At 40.3% G+C, this 17099-nt stretch overlaps 1 protein-coding gene across 1 annotated transcript; it reads right to left on the bottom strand.

Moving 5' to 3' along the window:
• Window positions 1-690: 690 nt before the first annotated feature.
• Window positions 691-4066, bottom strand: comtd1 (catechol-O-methyltransferase domain containing 1). Its single transcript, XM_082557334.1, has 7 exons — window positions 3973-4066; window positions 3768-3886; window positions 2288-2393; window positions 1594-1712; window positions 1234-1288; window positions 1009-1142; window positions 691-893 (listed from the first exon to the last, which is right to left on the bottom strand). Exons 1-7 carry the CDS (start codon window positions 4025-4027, stop codon window positions 741-743), a joined length of 741 nt encoding a protein of 246 aa, XP_082413460.1. The 5' UTR covers window positions 4028-4066; the 3' UTR covers window positions 691-740.
• Window positions 4067-17099: the final 13033 nt, after the last annotated feature.

Raw genomic sequence — 17099 nt, 5'->3', positions numbered from 1 at the left:
TCAGCTGTTGGTAGTGATACCCGACTAAGCCCCAGATGATGAGGTTTTATTTATGAGCCATTTTTTTCCTTCTCCCTGTTCTGCATTGCTTCAGTAAATGTTGATCTCAGTTTCATATGTCAACAGAATCTGGTTACCTCTGACCTTTTGCTCACCAGTCTATGCATTCTTTAGAAGAACACACCAAAGTGTTGTTCTGGAAACTTAAATGTTCTGATTGCTCACTGAACTCTGATTGAGCTCTGTTCCCTTTTTTCTGCTTCACTTTCACCAGCTGCATATCAGACTGCAATGAGACATCATTCCATGAAAATGGAATCAATTGCAGACCTATTCTCACCTAGTTTCCTATCTCTGCACTTCAATCACGTGATGATTGCTGCTTTTGAAATCCAATGTGGTGCTATACAAAGGCAAAATTGCAATACTTGATACCAGTGCACTCTACTCTGTATAGTCAAATTTAAAAAAACAAAAAACTTATGCAACTAAAAGCACAAAACAATTATCAATGACGTAGTTTTCGTCTTTCCACTGGAAATTAATGTTGAAATGTCAGCACCATAACGTGGGCATTTTATCTTATAAAACACATGGAGACAGTAAAGACTGAAAAAATATAACACTCAATTTGATGTTAAATACACCAACAAAAGACTCAATATAAAGAATTTATGTGCTTTTATTTGATATCAGAACTGATGCACTGAAAAAATATGTCTGACCTATAACTAGAGATGTTAGCGTTTAATAGCAATAGTCAGACCATCCCCCACAGTGAGCATGCTCAGTTCAATCCTCTGGTCCTTGTGTAGCTTCTTATTGAGCGCATCTAGACCTTGTGAGGTCAAGTCACTGGGAGCAGGATTCACAACCTTTCCATTCCACAGCACCTTCAAATACAACAACAACAGAGCTGTAAAAACATGCTGCACACCTCCCCATTGTCAACACTGCAGCATGACTTCCCTAACAGAGTTTAATTGTGCTTCTGTGAAGTGGACTTACATTGTCAATTGCAATAATGCCCCCTTTTCGTATCAGCTCTAGAGACTTTTCATAGTATCTGTCATAGTTAAATTTATCAGCATCGATGAACACAAAGTCAAATGTCCCAGCTTCTCCAGCTGCTATCAGTTCATCTGGTGAAACAGAGATATAAATATATGTATTTATGGTTTAATTGCTTGTTTTTAAAGAAAGAAACAGACACAGATTTATGAAAGTGTTTACCCAGTGTCTTCATAGCGATTTGATGCCGAACATCTATCTTGTTTTCGACTCCCGCCTATGGAAAACGTTAAATAGCAGTAATTGAGAAAATCTGCAGGGATTTTTAAAGTGAGTGTTTGCAAAAGCTAAAAAAGGTATTGATTTTCCTGCTCAGCCGTGCCTTCTAATGTGACACACTTTCCTGAACAGACACCTTTTTACTGTCCAGACCACGGTGTTTTGTGAAGATGTACTGACAGTCTGAATGTACAGCATGCTGTCTTCTGCACAATTTAGCTCTGACAGAAGCAACAATCAGTTTTACTTAACTTGCAAAATGCCAAATTGTGGTGTTGTGCAAGTGTCTTGTGCTGTTCTTACCTCTTTAAAAAAGGGTTTGGCAATGTCTATGTAGGTGCTTTCTATTTCACAGGCAACCACACGTCCACTTTCTGGCATGGCCAAAGCCATATTCAGTGCATTGTACCCAGTGTACATCCCTGCATAATAATTTGAAGGAGAATCACTTTAGACTTGGATCTTCAGCATAACATGGATAACAGATAATACACCATCGAGGACCTGAATCTACAAACAGTTCAATATCTGTCAAATGTAACTTTGCTGCCTTTTAAAAAGACTGAATTTGTAACATTTGATTTCCTCTGGTTAAAATTCCCAGTCACTGATTTAAATTTACAAAGTCTGAAAACCCCCAAACAAATCACTATATTCAAGATGATCAAAATAAGTAAATCTTTATTTAGTCAAAAGATGTGATTTAGTTGTGCGACTAAGCTGGTTGAAAAAAATCGGACAGCAAAGTTCAAGACAAAAAAATCATTTTCAGACAAAAAAAATCAAGCAAGCATTAAATTATAATAAGTTGGAAGAATACTTAGAATGTCTTTATTATTATATTAATAATATTAATATTATTATTATTATTATGGGATCAGCACTTTGATACTAATTAGTACATTCAGCATTGGTATAATTATGAAATAGTTTAATTCCACAGTAGTTTTTGTTGCCTTTTAAAATGGCCTTTCTTTTTCTTTTTGGTCTCACTCACCGATTTCAATAGCTTTAGTGGCATTAATCAGCCTAATGAGATTTGCCATCAGTTGGGCTTGATCACTGGCAACCATCATTGTACTCCACTGGTCTTCAAGGGTTCTCTGAATTGAAAATATAAAGCAATTTAATATCCAGGTGACTAACCAGAAGAAGAAAAAACATAAAGTTTCAATACTTGACATTTATCATCAGTTTTTGGAACTTTACTAGAAGGATGAAAGTCAGTTCTTCCTAAATATATTGCTTCATTTGCTGTTTAAAAAAAAGAAAAAGAAAAAAAAGATAACAGCAGAGTGTGCTTTCGAGCACAACTGTCCAAAGACACCAGATGTCAATCCAGCCGAATAACTGTGACATAACTGAAAAATATCCGATGGCTATAGTGCATGTTTCAGTTCATTCAAACAAGCCATTCAGTAGATCTTCATACATCAATTTGAGCATTATCATTGCGGAAGAGAGCATACCATAAGGGCTGAAATGTTTCATAACTGGATAAAGGTGGTAACTTCAGACAGCTTCATGTTGGCTTTGTCTCTGAGATAGTATACCCAGGCTCCATCAGCACACTACCACACATATAATGGTTTAGCTTTTCCTTTCATGCGTTACCTGTCTGTATATAATGTCTGACTAACATAATAGACAACACGCTCATTGTGTTGTTAAACTGCATGAAACTAAGGTTGCATGCAGTTTGGTAAGGTTTTGTTGCACTATGCTGCCCTCTAGTGATCAAAGCTATTACTGCTTCAATCCTGTGTTAATTATCTTCTTTGTCTTCCTCCACTTGTATTGCCCTTGTTTAAATATAAGTATCAATAGATAAAAAGTTGACTCAAACAGAAACTACACTAAAGCAGGAAATACATTTTATTCTAAGCAGGTACTTTTAAAAAATATTCTGTTGTTGAATCAGATGGCAGTGAGACCTAAAGTTTGGGTGCCCCAACTTCAAAGACACAATCATCTTTAGTTTTTTAGCCTGGAGCATAAAATGACCACCCGCCCTACACCTGACCTAAATAACCTGCTGGTGGCCTCAGCATGTAAATTAATGCTGGCAAAGCACGACTGCGCATGTTAAGTGAAAGGTGTTCAAGAGAATCCTGATCAATCCATTTGCCATATCCATTTATTTATCCTCGAGGGTGACACTGGGTGAGAGGCCGGGCCAAACCAGGACAGGTCGTAAAGAGACAGGCAGCCATAGACATTCACAAACACACATATGGGAAATTTAGAGTCACCACCTGATCTACTATTTATGCTTTTAAACTCTGGAAACAAAATTGCATTAACTGCAATTTAAAAACAACACGGTGAAGGTAACAAGAGAGGTTTTGGTCGGTTTCATCTTTCTGAAAAAAGTCACGTATTTCTTGCTAAGATAAGTGGCAAATGTTACAGTAGAAACATCATGAAATTAGTGATGAAGTTATCATCCAGTCTTTATGCTCGTCTGGTTACCTTACCAGTCTGAGTTTGGTGAGGACCGGGTGCTCCCTCAGTGAGTTGTTAGCTACATACTGAAGCACGGGATCAACATTCTCTATACCATGGATTTTCCCAGTAAAGGCAGATTTTCCCACACCTGACCAACAAAATATGAAACAGATGGAGATAACAGAGATATCCAAGAAACTGCAACCACACATCCTTACTTAAGTCATCGCATACCTGTTAGTATGAGAGCGAGTCCAACACAGAAAAGCACTTTAATCTCTGCAGCCATTATCTTACTGCTGTGGGCTCTCGTAAAGAAACACAGGGCAGCTTCTTTGTTTGAATCTACCAGTTCTCACTGTGTCAGGCCTTTTTGTGCCAGCCTGTATTTGTTTTGGTTAACCTTTAAGAGGGTTTCGCTCAACGTATTGATTTGTAATGATATTGCAAAAGATAGCACAAGGTTGATGCATTTAGGAAAACACACGATGGAATGAAACTCAGAAAACAAAGCATAAGATGGACAACTATCTTTTAAATATATTTTTTAATAACTTGCATTTATTTATTTATTTTATTTAGTTATTTAACAAATCTTTCTTAATGATTTTGAGATTTACCCGTGGTTGACAGCGAGTCCTCTAAAAATAGTACAGAAAGACTGTTGTATTTATAGTTTCCATCTATTAATCTGCACTTTATTACTGTGTAATAAACAATGCGAACAACTATTCGAAACTTGAATCTTTAATTCCCCCTTATCCCCCTGTGTTAATTTATGTGCTAAAACAATTGAATAAAAACAACTAGCGGCCACCGTAAGAGGAAGAGTAACATCCTATGTTTTGCCACTTTAACAAAACGGCTTTATTCCCAAGCAAGATGCAGATTTGCAAAGCTGTAATATATGTAAGGTATCAAAATCACGACTTTCAGTTTCATATAGCCATCAAAAATCAGCCATTTCATTTATTTCTGACAGCTATCTCTAAGATTTCATATCCGTTTATTGGGAAGATATGTGATCTGACACTTAATAATCCTTCATTGAGATTCAAGCGCATTTTCTTATTGTTTTCTAGCCTGCATTGCTGCCTCCTAGTGGTAGGCTGGCTAAAGAGGCTTTCTTTTTTGTTTTCGTTTGTAGTGTACTGAATGCATGTACTGGTACTGCCCTGCTTAATCCGACAGGCATTTGGGTATGTTGAGCACCACAACAGAGACATTAACAAAAATAATGAGAAAGTTAAGACCAAATGTTAAAGTTATTGTGATGTGGGAAAAAAATGTGGCTCCTCTGAAACTTGATCTATATTCTAACCTTGTTGAAAGGTATGCATGAGCTGAACCTTATCGAACCACAGAAATTCCACTTTTACTGTCCTGTTAAATTTAAGTCCTAATATTTTTATATCTTGGAAGATATCATGGAAGAAGTGCAGTTTAAAGGGTGGCTGAGCAAGTCAGCAATTATGGCTACAGTATTTCAGCTGAGGTCATCCAGACCATCTGCAGTGTTTATTCAAGGGCAGTTGTCCAACAAAACCAAGCCAGTATGTGCAACCCAGGGGCAAGAAGTCAAAAAGTGGTGAAATAAATAAAGAATGAAGTTAGGGCGAAAACCTATTTATGTAACTTTGGACAGCAGAATCAACACTTTTATCGTTTTAAAAATGACTCATAAGTGAAGTACATTCAGGAGTTTAGCAGTTTTACTTTCACAGGCTCACTTGTTCTCATGTTACCAGTGGGTTATTTGTAAATTTGTTAATGTTGGTGTATTTTAGATAGATATTATAATTGATATTAATTGACATTAGCTGTCTTTGTCTCCTCAGCATGTACTGTGTACACATCACTACTAATTTAGTTACACAGCTACATAGAGAGTGATCATTATAGGTTAAAAAAAACCCACACACATCAGTAACAGTGACAAAGCCCAGGAGAGGATGCTCTAGTTATAAAAAAAAAAAAAATCAATGGTGAAATTGGAACCTAAGCAAAGTCTAGCAAATCATCAAACCCATGTTCAGTCAAGGCTGAGCTCACATATAGCACTGAGGAAATAGCCAACACAGGGCCACACGCTCAGTATGATATTGTCAAATTACAATCAGAAACACCGAAGACTTATTTAGGCAACAGTAACAGTAATGACAGAGTTGCATGTGCATATTTCCTCTGGGACATTTGATAAAAGGTTGGTACTGACAGTAGTCAACAATTTTGTGGCGGATACAAGCAAGTTGTAGAGTCATCTGGGTCACTTTCACACCTCCACTTTCCTGATCTCTCCTGTCCAAATACTCCAATTTTAGGATGATGACAGATACCTGGCATCCTTGGCAGAGATTTCAATGAACCAATCTTGACAAGTGACTCCATACCTTTGCTATGCTGCTATTGATGTAGGCTGCTGGGAAGTTTTACAATCCGGAGCAGTACCTATACACAATGACGACTCTCCAGAAGTCCAAAAAGAGCAAATTTTAACCTTGTCACAAAAAATCCAAACAATACATGACGTGGTCTTCTGCTGCTGTAGGCCATCTGCCTCAAGCTTTAACATGCTGTGCATCAAGAGATGCTCTTCTGGTTACTTTGGGTGTAATGAGTGGTTATTTGAGTTGCTGTTGCCTTCCTATCAATAGAATAGGCCTAAAACTATTCTGATAAAGCTTGCAGTTAAAGCTGAATGCGAACCATCTCTTTCATAAGCTTCTACAGGGAGAGGTGCCCGGGAGACCTCCAGTGATGAGCTGATGGCCCTTTGATCTACTCTTCTCTCTTTAATTCCCAGTACATTTGCTGTATACGTCAATATTGCATGCCATTAACTTTTTCTCTTCTTACTCATGCAGTTTGTGCTTTTTCTTATGTTCTCTTGTTCTGTGTGCTTTTGTGCTTTTGTGCAGGTACCTCTGGATTTGAAACTGCATGTTTTCTTCTTTGGTTGCAGGCCTCGCCAACCTGTCCAGTGTTTATTGTTTACTTGCTGTTTGCTGCTCCACCTTTTGTTCTCCACTCATTCTTTGAATTGAACCGCTGAATGCACAGTAGCTCAGAAAGCACAAGAATGGTGAATTCTCCTTACAGTGAAGTCATCTCTCTCCATGCTGGAGAGAGATGACTTCACAAACAGTATGGGAAGCAGAACTGACTGCAGAAAAATATCATTCATTTTGTCATTTGGGACTATTACATTAAGACGGACTTGAAAAAAGAAAAACTGAACCTACAAGCTTTGCAGGGAGTTTATTCTTTTTAATGTTTTGCATCTTTGTTGAGCTTATCTGTAAAGCAGGTAAAGTTTAACGAGCAGTGTTTCATAGAGCAAGTGCGACGGAGCGTGTTCAGAAAACACGCTTTCAGATCGTCTCGTCTTACAACTTCAAAACAGGAACAGGGAAGACAGTAGCCAGGAATGTTCAAAAAGGAATTTTGGGGATGTGAGTGGGATGCAAGGTCTCTCCAAGGACACAGAGCTTCCTCTGTCTATTCCCTAATTAAGAATGCACAGATACAAACAAAAACATGCCGCAGACAAGAACGCATCACTTAAACGAGCCATGACACAAACTGTCTCTGAAAAATGTTTGAGTTGTGATGGGGAAAGGAAGAGGATGTCTCAGAGTGTGCGCACAGCTCTGCTAAAGTCCTCTTGGTGAAAATGAGATGCCGTGTTTTTCCACCATCCTCTCCCGCTCCCTCTCTCCCGCTGCTTCAGGCCTCTGCTTATGTGACGCTAATTGTTTCTGCTACTTGTGCCAAGTACCTACTCTTCCTCAGCACATTCTACAGACAGGTCCTGGTCCCTTAGCTGCTTTTTGTGTCTGTTTAAGGAATGAAAAAATGTGTGCTGCCATCTGCAGCGTGCACACCACTGTTCCTCCTCCCGGCCGTGACTGTCATGGTGCCACAATGGTACACATTCACATACTCTCTCAGAGGTAGGAAAAAATATGTGGTAAAGAAGCAAGAAAACAAAACTGACACGTACAACTGCTAATATGAAACAAAATAATTCAAGAGGTTCCTGTTTTGATGCATTTAGCGTTCGGGAAGGAAGATGCCGTGTGCCGCGTGAAAAGCCTTTTAAATTTTGCAGACCATGCAGAGAAGATATAGTAGATTTACAAACCGTCCCATATATGTGCTACTCACTACTATAGATTTTAACAGAAGCCTGCACAAAAATCTATGCCAATTTTAGGACTGTGACCCCATATGAGTTCACTCTAACTAGATAATCGAGTTAGAGTACTTTAAAGTTCAGTACTTTAAAACAGCCAGCAAGTGGCAATGTTGTTTAGCTTATCCACATTTTTGTCTGTGCACAAGCTAAAAACAAGCTTACCACACAAAGAGGCAGGCCTTCAGTCCTCTGTATGGGAAGGATATCACTTTCCTCTTGTTGAATTGACCTGTGACACCATCAGAGAGTGCAAGGACGCCACATATTGACACTCTTGTAAAGCCACATGGGTGTTATGTCATTCGTGTGTTTATCTCAGGAAGACTGCTTCACTGATGCACTCAAGCAGCCGGAGTCAGTTTGGCACCATCTCAGCAGTCAGATAAGTGCGCATGAATATTAAGTGATGCTAATCACAATGGAGAGACCAACGTCTAGACGACTGACAGACATTTCTCAGCATTCAACCGGCGTGCTCAGATTTGTCCCGTGTTTGACAGCAGCATCGCCCAACATGACAAGTCTGTTTAAAGCTTCCAGAAGAGGCTCACACACGTGCCCGTGCACCAGCACGCACGATTAGAGACGCATTGACACTGATTTTACTCAAACTGGGCCAATGTGTGTGCAAGACCTTAGGTAGTGTTTCTCGGCACACGTGCACACAAAGAGCGTCAGTTTATATAGGCCACTCAAGGGGATTGCAGAATGTAGATGAGGATGTTGGAAAATATTCTCAAGACCTGCTTTTCCATCATGGAAATATTTATTTGTCGTTTCTGTATTAAAATACGGTGTATTTTACAGCGAGAATGTTGAGGATAAGCCATCCAGTTCATTATCATCCTCTGTGCATTCGAGCTATACAGAACAAAACAGTGGATCTGCTTCTGTGGGAAAAAAAAAAAAGGGGGGGGGGGGGGACAGAAATGAATAGCAGGTGTGGTTGTTTGACTTTCAAATCATCTAGGCATCTATTCTATTAACCTGCCGTGTAAATAAATGCAGAATTCAATTTCCATGGAGTCACGCATTAACTTGACAGTCCTCAAGAAGATCAAACAGGCTGCTTGGGGGCACGTGAGCCACAGTGAAGAAAATCTTGGGTATACGAAAGGTGTTGACACCTTGAGCAAGCCACAAAAAGAGACAAATGTCATATTCTTGGTTACAATTACCGGATGAACTTCTGGTTTTAAGCCAGCAGGTATTCTAGCTATCCTGTATACAGTGGAGCTCCTTCTGCAACACCTCACTGTGGCTGTCAGTCTGCAGTGTCAGAGGACACTTGCTCTTTTTAGCTCTTCTGAATACTAATATTTTAAAGGCCCATTTTCTCTTTCATAATATACTTCCTCCAACATTATGTGTGTCAACAAAGACAAACTGTGTCCATGCCTTTGCTTCCTGTTCTTCACTACATCCTCCCTTCCTATTAGTCTCACGCTCATCTGACTGCCCTGTCCCATTGTGACTGCACTTGAGGCGCTAATGATAATGTTATAACCCAGACCAATTTTCCATGGCGATCATACTCAGTTAATTGAGCTGATTATAAGCTCTCTGTCTGAGATGACCCCTCCAGACTTGGAAAAACTGAACAGAGAGAGAAGTGCAGATGGAGGGATGAAAGGTTTCTTCAGGCATTCCATCACAGCGCAATAGACACATGGGATATGACTGTTTGGAGGCATGAGCTGAGGCATATGTGAGTGTGTGTGTCTCTGTGTGTGTATCCATTAAAAAAATCCTTGTGTGGGGGGTGTTGGGAGATGGCATGCAGGGAGAGCAAGCCTTCAGGGAGGTGTAAAGGAGGAGAGGAGTGGGACAGTGACTGAGGAAGAGGGTTGTGGGGGGGGACTGGGCTCGAGGTTCGAAATCACAACACAGCCTGTGTAATAGACACGGACACACACCACATCTGAAGTTAATCCAATCAGGGAAAAGCACAGCGCTCCCATACGCCTAAGACACACAAACATAAGGTCAAGAGCAACTTGTATTAACGCAGCGATGTCAGGGAGAAGTGGTGTAGATAATTGACTTTCAGCAATGTTTAAAAGGGTTAGAGAGAGACGGAGAAATTAAGTAATGCAGTGGTTTTTTTAGGTAGAGTCAAGCAGATGTGAAAGGAAGGCCATATTAGTCATTATTTTATCAGCAGGTTGATGAGAAAAATTCCCAATTTGACTATTTTTCCATTTAGCTGTTATAGGTTTGCAAAAGTAGTGCTTCATTTTCTCTTCATTAGTGATTAATACATCCCAATTTCCAGCTGAAAGTTATTAGTATTTAGTCCTCTGACTCTTTGGAAAAGGCACAAACAGCATCTAATGTCAGATTTCATAAACTTAATGTCCAAAAATGTCAGATTATTTTGTTTGAATTCTTGTGGCTTTTGTCCAGTTGAGTTTGTGTTTTAACATTTGAAACTCTTGATTTTTATTTTTTTGTATTTTTGGAATTTATAAAAACGGGGAGTTAGTTTTAAATAAAAAAAGATCATCAGAGTTATATGGAAAAAAAGAAATGTTACCTTCTTGCGATATAATATAAGTAGTATAAATGCAGTAAATTTATGGTGTAATTTTTACACACACACGATAAAAAATTAACTTTGTAAAACAAATACTATTTTAAAGACCATGAGCTCGCAGTCATTGTTTTGAAAAATTTACAGCTGAATGTCTGCATCTTTCTTTACGTTAGTAAAAATAGTTAAATTAGCATTATTCAGCATTTGAGTGGGTTCAATTATCCATGCTGTTTTTGGCTGAAGATCTTTTGGTTCATCCAGTGCTGCAGTCTATAAGTATAATCTACTTGCCTCTGTATAACTCTGCTGCATTACATACAGTGCTGCTTTGTGTATACAAACCATGTGTGTAAATGCTTGCTTGGAATATAACAATAAGGGACAAGCATGCAGGGCTCTGCTGAGAATCGTACTGTTTTATTTACAGTAAAACAGGACACACTAATAAAAGACACAGAGCACGGTGCTGTAATATCTGGGGATGAAAAGCAAATGTGCTTTTGAGCGCCAAGTATACTGGTCCTTTTCATAGGCGACTTGGTTCCACCCATGATCGAATGCAACATTCTAAAAGGACTATTTACTCTTTTCATTTCCTCTTGTGTATAACAGACGAAGGAGCGTGTGGCTTGCTGTATGAAAACAGGACCTGGCCTAATGTTGCATGAAGACCATGGTGAATTCATATTGATGGGAAAGCAGCCTCTGAAGCCCAGCAGCCATGATTTTTTCATAAGCCACCGGGAACAAGAAGTCAGTCAGCTGACAGGTGCTAACTCCACCAATTGTGCCGTGGATAAGAGATGGGACATGGAGAAAAGGGGGAGAGAAAGAGAGAAAGCAAAGGCAACAACTGGCTCCTCTTTTCTAAAGCACTTTTGTGTGCAGAATGTGTACGTGCTGCGTTGTGTGTGCTCCGTGCACCCTGTTCCCTTCTATAGCTGGAGAGGATTTTACGGAGGAGACTGTGTAAACACCAGAATGCATGTCAAATATGATGAGTCTTGATAGCTGTAAAACATACCCAAGGACTGCTCCTCACTTATTATCTACAACCAGAGCCCTGGAGCTATGTCTGCATCCTTCTGCCTTCCCTCCACGCATGTCGCGCCACAAGTCCCTCTCTGGAAAGCATTGATTATTTTGGCATGAGCCAGGGAGAAAGAGAGGTGTGATTTCTTTTGTGTTTCCTCAAGAAAAAAAATCAGCAAAAATAAATATTTTTGTGAGCATGGTGCAGCCACAAGAAAAATATGAGCACATTGGGGAAGAAATAAAGATGATGGATTTGCTAGCTGACGTGAGCAGCATGCTTCTGTGTGTGTGTGTGTGTGTGCGTGTGTGTTTGAGCGCCGCAGAGTTTTGGCTGCTACAGTCAGTGCATTGTTTTCATTCGTGTGCATGTCGTTTTTGAACTGTACATCCAGAATAGTATTATCTGTATGTAATTGTGCGCCTCTGTTTGCAATGTCTCTGCTCTATGTGTGTGTGTGTAAAAAGAGGCAGAAAGACTGCTTGCTGAAGAGAGCGACCAAAGCTGCAGGCACTGTGAGGCTCCAGGGAACCACTTGAGATTGCAGGCAGAGGGACTGATAAGGCAGCTAGCCATTCATCAGGCCAAATGAAGGCAGTAAAGTTGACTGGAGGGACCCAGGCATCGCCCCAGGATGGCTGTCGGGCCTCATAGTAGAGACCTGTGACTAACACATGAAAGCAGGCATGCATGCATGTACATACGCACATAAGTAGCCCAAGAATGGTGAAGGAAGGCAGGATGAATGGACTGGGAGGAGGAATAGGATCCTGGACTCAGGAGAGGAAGGGGGTAGAAGTATAATAAACCTCCAGGGGCAGAAGCCCCATCTCCGCAGAGCTACACCCAGCAACTGCAGCTCCTGTTTGGGGCATGCGTGGCCCTTTCCACTCAGAAAACATCTATCAGACTGATATTACTGTAATCCAGAGGTGATACATTAGCTCGGGTGCTAGGGGGGCAGTGTGTGCTGGTGATGGATACCTCTGGAGTTCCCTGGTGTTGTCACAGGGGCCTCTAAGACAGAGCTCTGCTGCGGCAGCTCAGCTCAACACAGCTAATGCTTTCCTGCTTTATGTCATAGTTTGAACTTATTCCACTGTAATAGTCTTTGTATTTTATTCTTAATCACACCACCCAGAGGATGGAGACATATTTCCACAATAGGAAGTACTGCAAAGTTGCACACTTATGAAAGCAATACATTACTTAAGCACTTAGGCCAGCCAAAGAAGCTACTTTAGAGTGTTGCTGGTGTGTTTATAAGACTATATTAGTGTCTCACTGGTGCTTTGATAGAGCTTGTACCATCAATTTGCACAAAGACTCTATCTTTGCTTACATAAATCCCACCTCAGGGTTATTATGAATCTGATTTATTTGCTCCTCTTATGTTTATTATTGTGCTTTATAGTTTATATTCTGTGTTAAACACCATCAATAGGACTGCAGAGCATGTGTGTCTCATCCTGCAAGGGATAAAAATGGTTTATGGAGCAGTGAGTGCCAATAAACAGCCAGCCACAGCCTTTTGGATGTACATCTTTAATGTTTTATCCATGATGAATTCAATAGCTTAGCGCAGGTTCAAGGCCAAATGGTAAGCGTTGACAGGACTTCCCAAAGGCAGCTACGCTCTGCAGCAAGAGGAGATTGAGCTGTTTGCATGAGCAGGGATCTGGTTGTATTTTTTGTTTCTCCTGGCTGCGTATGCACCTGCCAAATGGCCAGAGTAAAGCAACTCAAGGGCCAAGCTGAACATACATGGTTGGAAGGTGAACCGGCCACCTTCCCGTCTGTATTTTGTGTTCTGATCTGGTGGTCTGGACACAGTCATTCTGATGTTATCTTGGACCAATGGAGAGGTGTGGTGTGCAAAGTGAAGGCCGCATACAAGATCTGTCTCAGACAAAATGAAAAACAGACAGTTCACCACGGACAGAGAACACATTGCTGTTATCACCAGTATAGTTACAGACCTTACAGCATTCTCTGACAGCCAATAATAGGAAAATAGAGGCAACTAGTGAGTTTTCTTTTAATAAATCACCGCCAATTCTATCACAATATCAAGCACTGGAAATGTATGACTGGACTGTTTTCCTTAAATATGTGCCTCACTAAATGCTGTTGAAACCAGTCTAACACATAATTATAGTTCCAGATTACAATAAATAGTGAAATTACAGTGTAGAGAGTGCAAGCACAATCGCGTGAATCATAAAAAACACAAAAAAGCAATCTGAGTCAAAATCTCTTTTCAGCCGTTTACCACACTGCACTATCCGGCCTGCCTTTTCACTTCAGCGTGTTTATTGCTTCAAGGCCAGGTGAGAACGATCAGCTCCGTTCTAATTCACAGACCCACATTTCACAAAGTTTTTATGCCAGGTGTAAATGAGAGAATGTGTGGATTTCCTCGTGTTTCCACCCTAGCGCCTGTCTCTGCTGTGAGTGAGTCTTTGATAGCTGTTGCACTGTGAGACAGACAGGCCTGTGCCAAGACGATGGCATCAAAAAGCTGACGATTGACAGCTACTGACAGCCATCTTCCTCCTAAACACACTTCAGGTCCCCTGCGCTTCCTCTCTCTCCCCCCTTTCTCTCCTCTCTCTGTCTGTCTTTTTTCTTTCTGTCGGGGGAAATTGAGGAGACGCAGAGATAAAGAGAGCGATGTCGTAAACTGGCACCTGTCATCATGTTTTGTTTTGGTCAGGGCACTGAGAACATTCGTAAAGTTTTAAAAGACATTTTGAAGGATTTAGCACTTCCACAGTTACCATTTGAATCTCCAGGTGATGGTTTATATGTATTTTTTTTTTCTTTTTAAGATAAGCTCAAGCATAAGTGACGTTAAAACAAAAATATATGTGTGTCTGCAAATTCTAATGAGCTCAAAGGCTGACAATTATCCACGTGAACAATCAGACAGAAATTAATTTTTGACATTAACTTGGCTAAATATGCTAAGACAAAGTATTTACTGCAGATACTTAACCCTCTTAGTTTTCTTTTCCGAGACGTGCCGCATCAATGTGAAATGCTGTCACGGAGACCGAGATGCCTGACATGAAACACAAAGAACGTGAGATATTTGCCAGGCAGATATGAGCACGCGTGCACACACTCGCACACAAAAGCGAGGCGTTCATGCAAGCAGCGCGCATTTAAATGAATGCCTGTTTCATGCACGCACCTGAATTTCTCAGGTTGTTGCTGTGTTTCATCAGCTTCAGTTTGAGCCAGTGTTTCTTCGCCATGTTCAACCAGCGGAGGCATTATCTCCTGACACACGTATCCTCCTCTAAATGATTTATCTTCATCTTCTGCAAGTCACCTAATCAAAACTGAAAGAAGAGAGCTTAATGCCATTCAGAGATCCCAATGCTTTCAACTGCATTTACTGTCATTATGAAAATGAATGGCGGCAGCTGAGAACTCAGATGTTCTTTCACGTCATGACGAAGGATCTCTTAATGGGTCTTATGATCTTTGCCTTTGCTGCCTTTGACTGAAGGCCTTGGCTGGGGACTCGACTAATCACGTTACACATCTCACACATTACATTCGGTATCTGTATCAACACTGCGCCTTCTTTTCTCGCCCGCTGTATGTGTCACCAGCATATGTGTTGCTCATCGAGATCATTAGTGCATACTGAAAAGAGAAAAGACAGAAGGGACATATAAAGTTTCACCTGACTTGAAGTCGGTGGTCTCTTTGTGCAGTGACAGAACATTGGCTCTGAGGAGTCTAACAAGACGGGAACTGTCAAATTTCTCATTGGACAAAGGGTCTTTCTGCTCTGGAAATCTGGCACAGATGCTCACAAATGTTGCTGTGTTGTTATATGTCAGCACTGCACAAACAACAAAGTGGCAAAGAAAAGTGGAGGGACCAACTTTTTTCAAGTTATTTGCGAGAATTATCTTCAAGATGCTTGCTTTGTCTGCAAAATAAGTACAGCAAAGCAAGAAAAATTATTTCTGTATGAGCTCAGTGTGACACATAATTAGCTTTTGAGGTCGTCATGTGTTTGTTGAGGGGAGGTGTTGATGTTCTTTTGCACAACTTGTCTTTGGGTTGTCACCGCTGTAGTAACTCCTGCGCAGTGGAACTTTATTTAGAGATTTTTTTTTATTTATTTTTTTTGAAAGAACCTATCACCAGCTGTATTTTTCAGAGTTATCTTCCAGATGTGCCATTATAAGCATGGGATGACATCTCCATCTCACCCCTAATCCACAGCCTTCTGCTGGGCGTGTTTGCTTAGGTTTTATACATGTTTACAGAGAATGTAATTACCTCTCTTAGACATGCAGCTGTTAGAAAAACTGATTTTTATGGATCACGGCCATTGCCAAAAAATGTAAGCTCCCTCAGCTTAATCTGTCAATTATTAAATCATAATTACATTTTCTTTAAAGCCATTAGTTACAGAGGTTTAACAATCCCTTTGTGTCAGGCCAATAACTTTTCTGATGCTCTTTTTTTAACAAAAAAAAAAAAAAAAAGAAATCATCATTTAAATCTTATTGATGTGTCTGAATTCTTCCCCCAATTTAGCTAACACAGTGCAGAGATGATTCATGGCAGATGAAGGCATGATTTATAATTAGATTATAGCTTGATGGAGTAGAATTTATTAATGATGATGAAGACACATACACAAAGCCTTTAATGCATTTTCCTCCACAGTGTCCCCTTTCCCTCGGACTTCATTGGCACATTGCTCACTCATCTATAGTCAGATGCTCGGTCCTGTTACCAATTTGTGGTAACACATTCTTACAAGAAATTATGCACAAGCACGGAGAGGCCAGCCTTTAAGTGATAGCCACAATACGCATTTGCCTTTAAAACTTAAAGGGGGAGTTTAATTTATTGAGGGTGTCACATGGCAGGAATGAGTAATTATTCCCAACACCCCTGTGGACCCCAGTGGTTAATGTATTCCAGGGCCCTAAGGGGAGCTGTCAGCAAGAGGACGTCATCTCAGCTGCTTTACTCGCTGACCATGTTGGAAGGTTCAGGATTTGAGATTCACTCTGTACAACCACAAATCATTCTCTGAGGGTATGATTTTTTCCCCCGTGATCCTCGTCCCTTGGTCTTAGTTTCTGCAGCTCTGCAAATATGCTTGCTAAAGTTTCTTAGATATACTATTCAAACTTTCTTGAGAGGAACAAAAATTGCTACATGGTTTCACGCCCCCAGTGTTAAAGAGAGGCAACTGGAGAAGTCATAGCAGTTTTGCTTTTAAGCACCTGCTTTTCCAGAAAAGGAAACTGTTATGGATTTGTTGCTGGTTTTGAAGTCTGAACCATCAAACATTTGTCTTTATCACTTGAGAAGACTATTGTTGTGTTGACTTCCTGTATACTGTTTAGTGTGACGTTCTGGCAAGTAGTCATTTCTTGTCTCAGCAGCTGTTGACAATAACTTATCAAAAAGCAGAATACAAAGTCTCCCTTTGATCTCAGCATTGTTCGGGGACATGGTCAGTAACTGGGTCAAAGTGTGTTCACAAATAGGTCTGCTTTTCTTGTAACCCACTTCGTGTACTTTAAGGGTGCACTTCAGTGCAAATGTTC

The sequence above is a fragment of the Aulonocara stuartgranti genome, assembly GCF_965226115.1.
Source record: "Aulonocara stuartgranti genome assembly, chromosome: 13".
NCBI classification, from domain to species: domain Eukaryota; kingdom Metazoa; phylum Chordata; class Actinopteri; order Cichliformes; family Cichlidae; genus Aulonocara; species Aulonocara stuartgranti.
The sequence above is the reverse complement of the archived record's forward strand: the minus strand, read 5'-3'. Positions and strand labels throughout refer to the sequence as shown.

Excerpts from the sequence above, each read along its gene's own strand:
- comtd1 (XM_082557334.1), bottom strand. The coding sequence starts at position 4,027 with ATGGCTGCAGAGATTAAAGTGCTTTTCTGTGTTGGACTCGCTCTCATA. Across the intron at positions 3,887-3,972 it reads ACTCGCTCTCATACTAACAG|GTGTGGGAAAATCTGCCTTT; the intron begins GTATGCGATGAC and ends TTTGTTGGTCAG. Across the intron at positions 2,394-3,767 it reads TCCTCACCAAACTCAGACTG|AGAACCCTTGAAGACCAGTG; the intron begins GTAAGGTAACCA and ends TTTTCAATTCAG.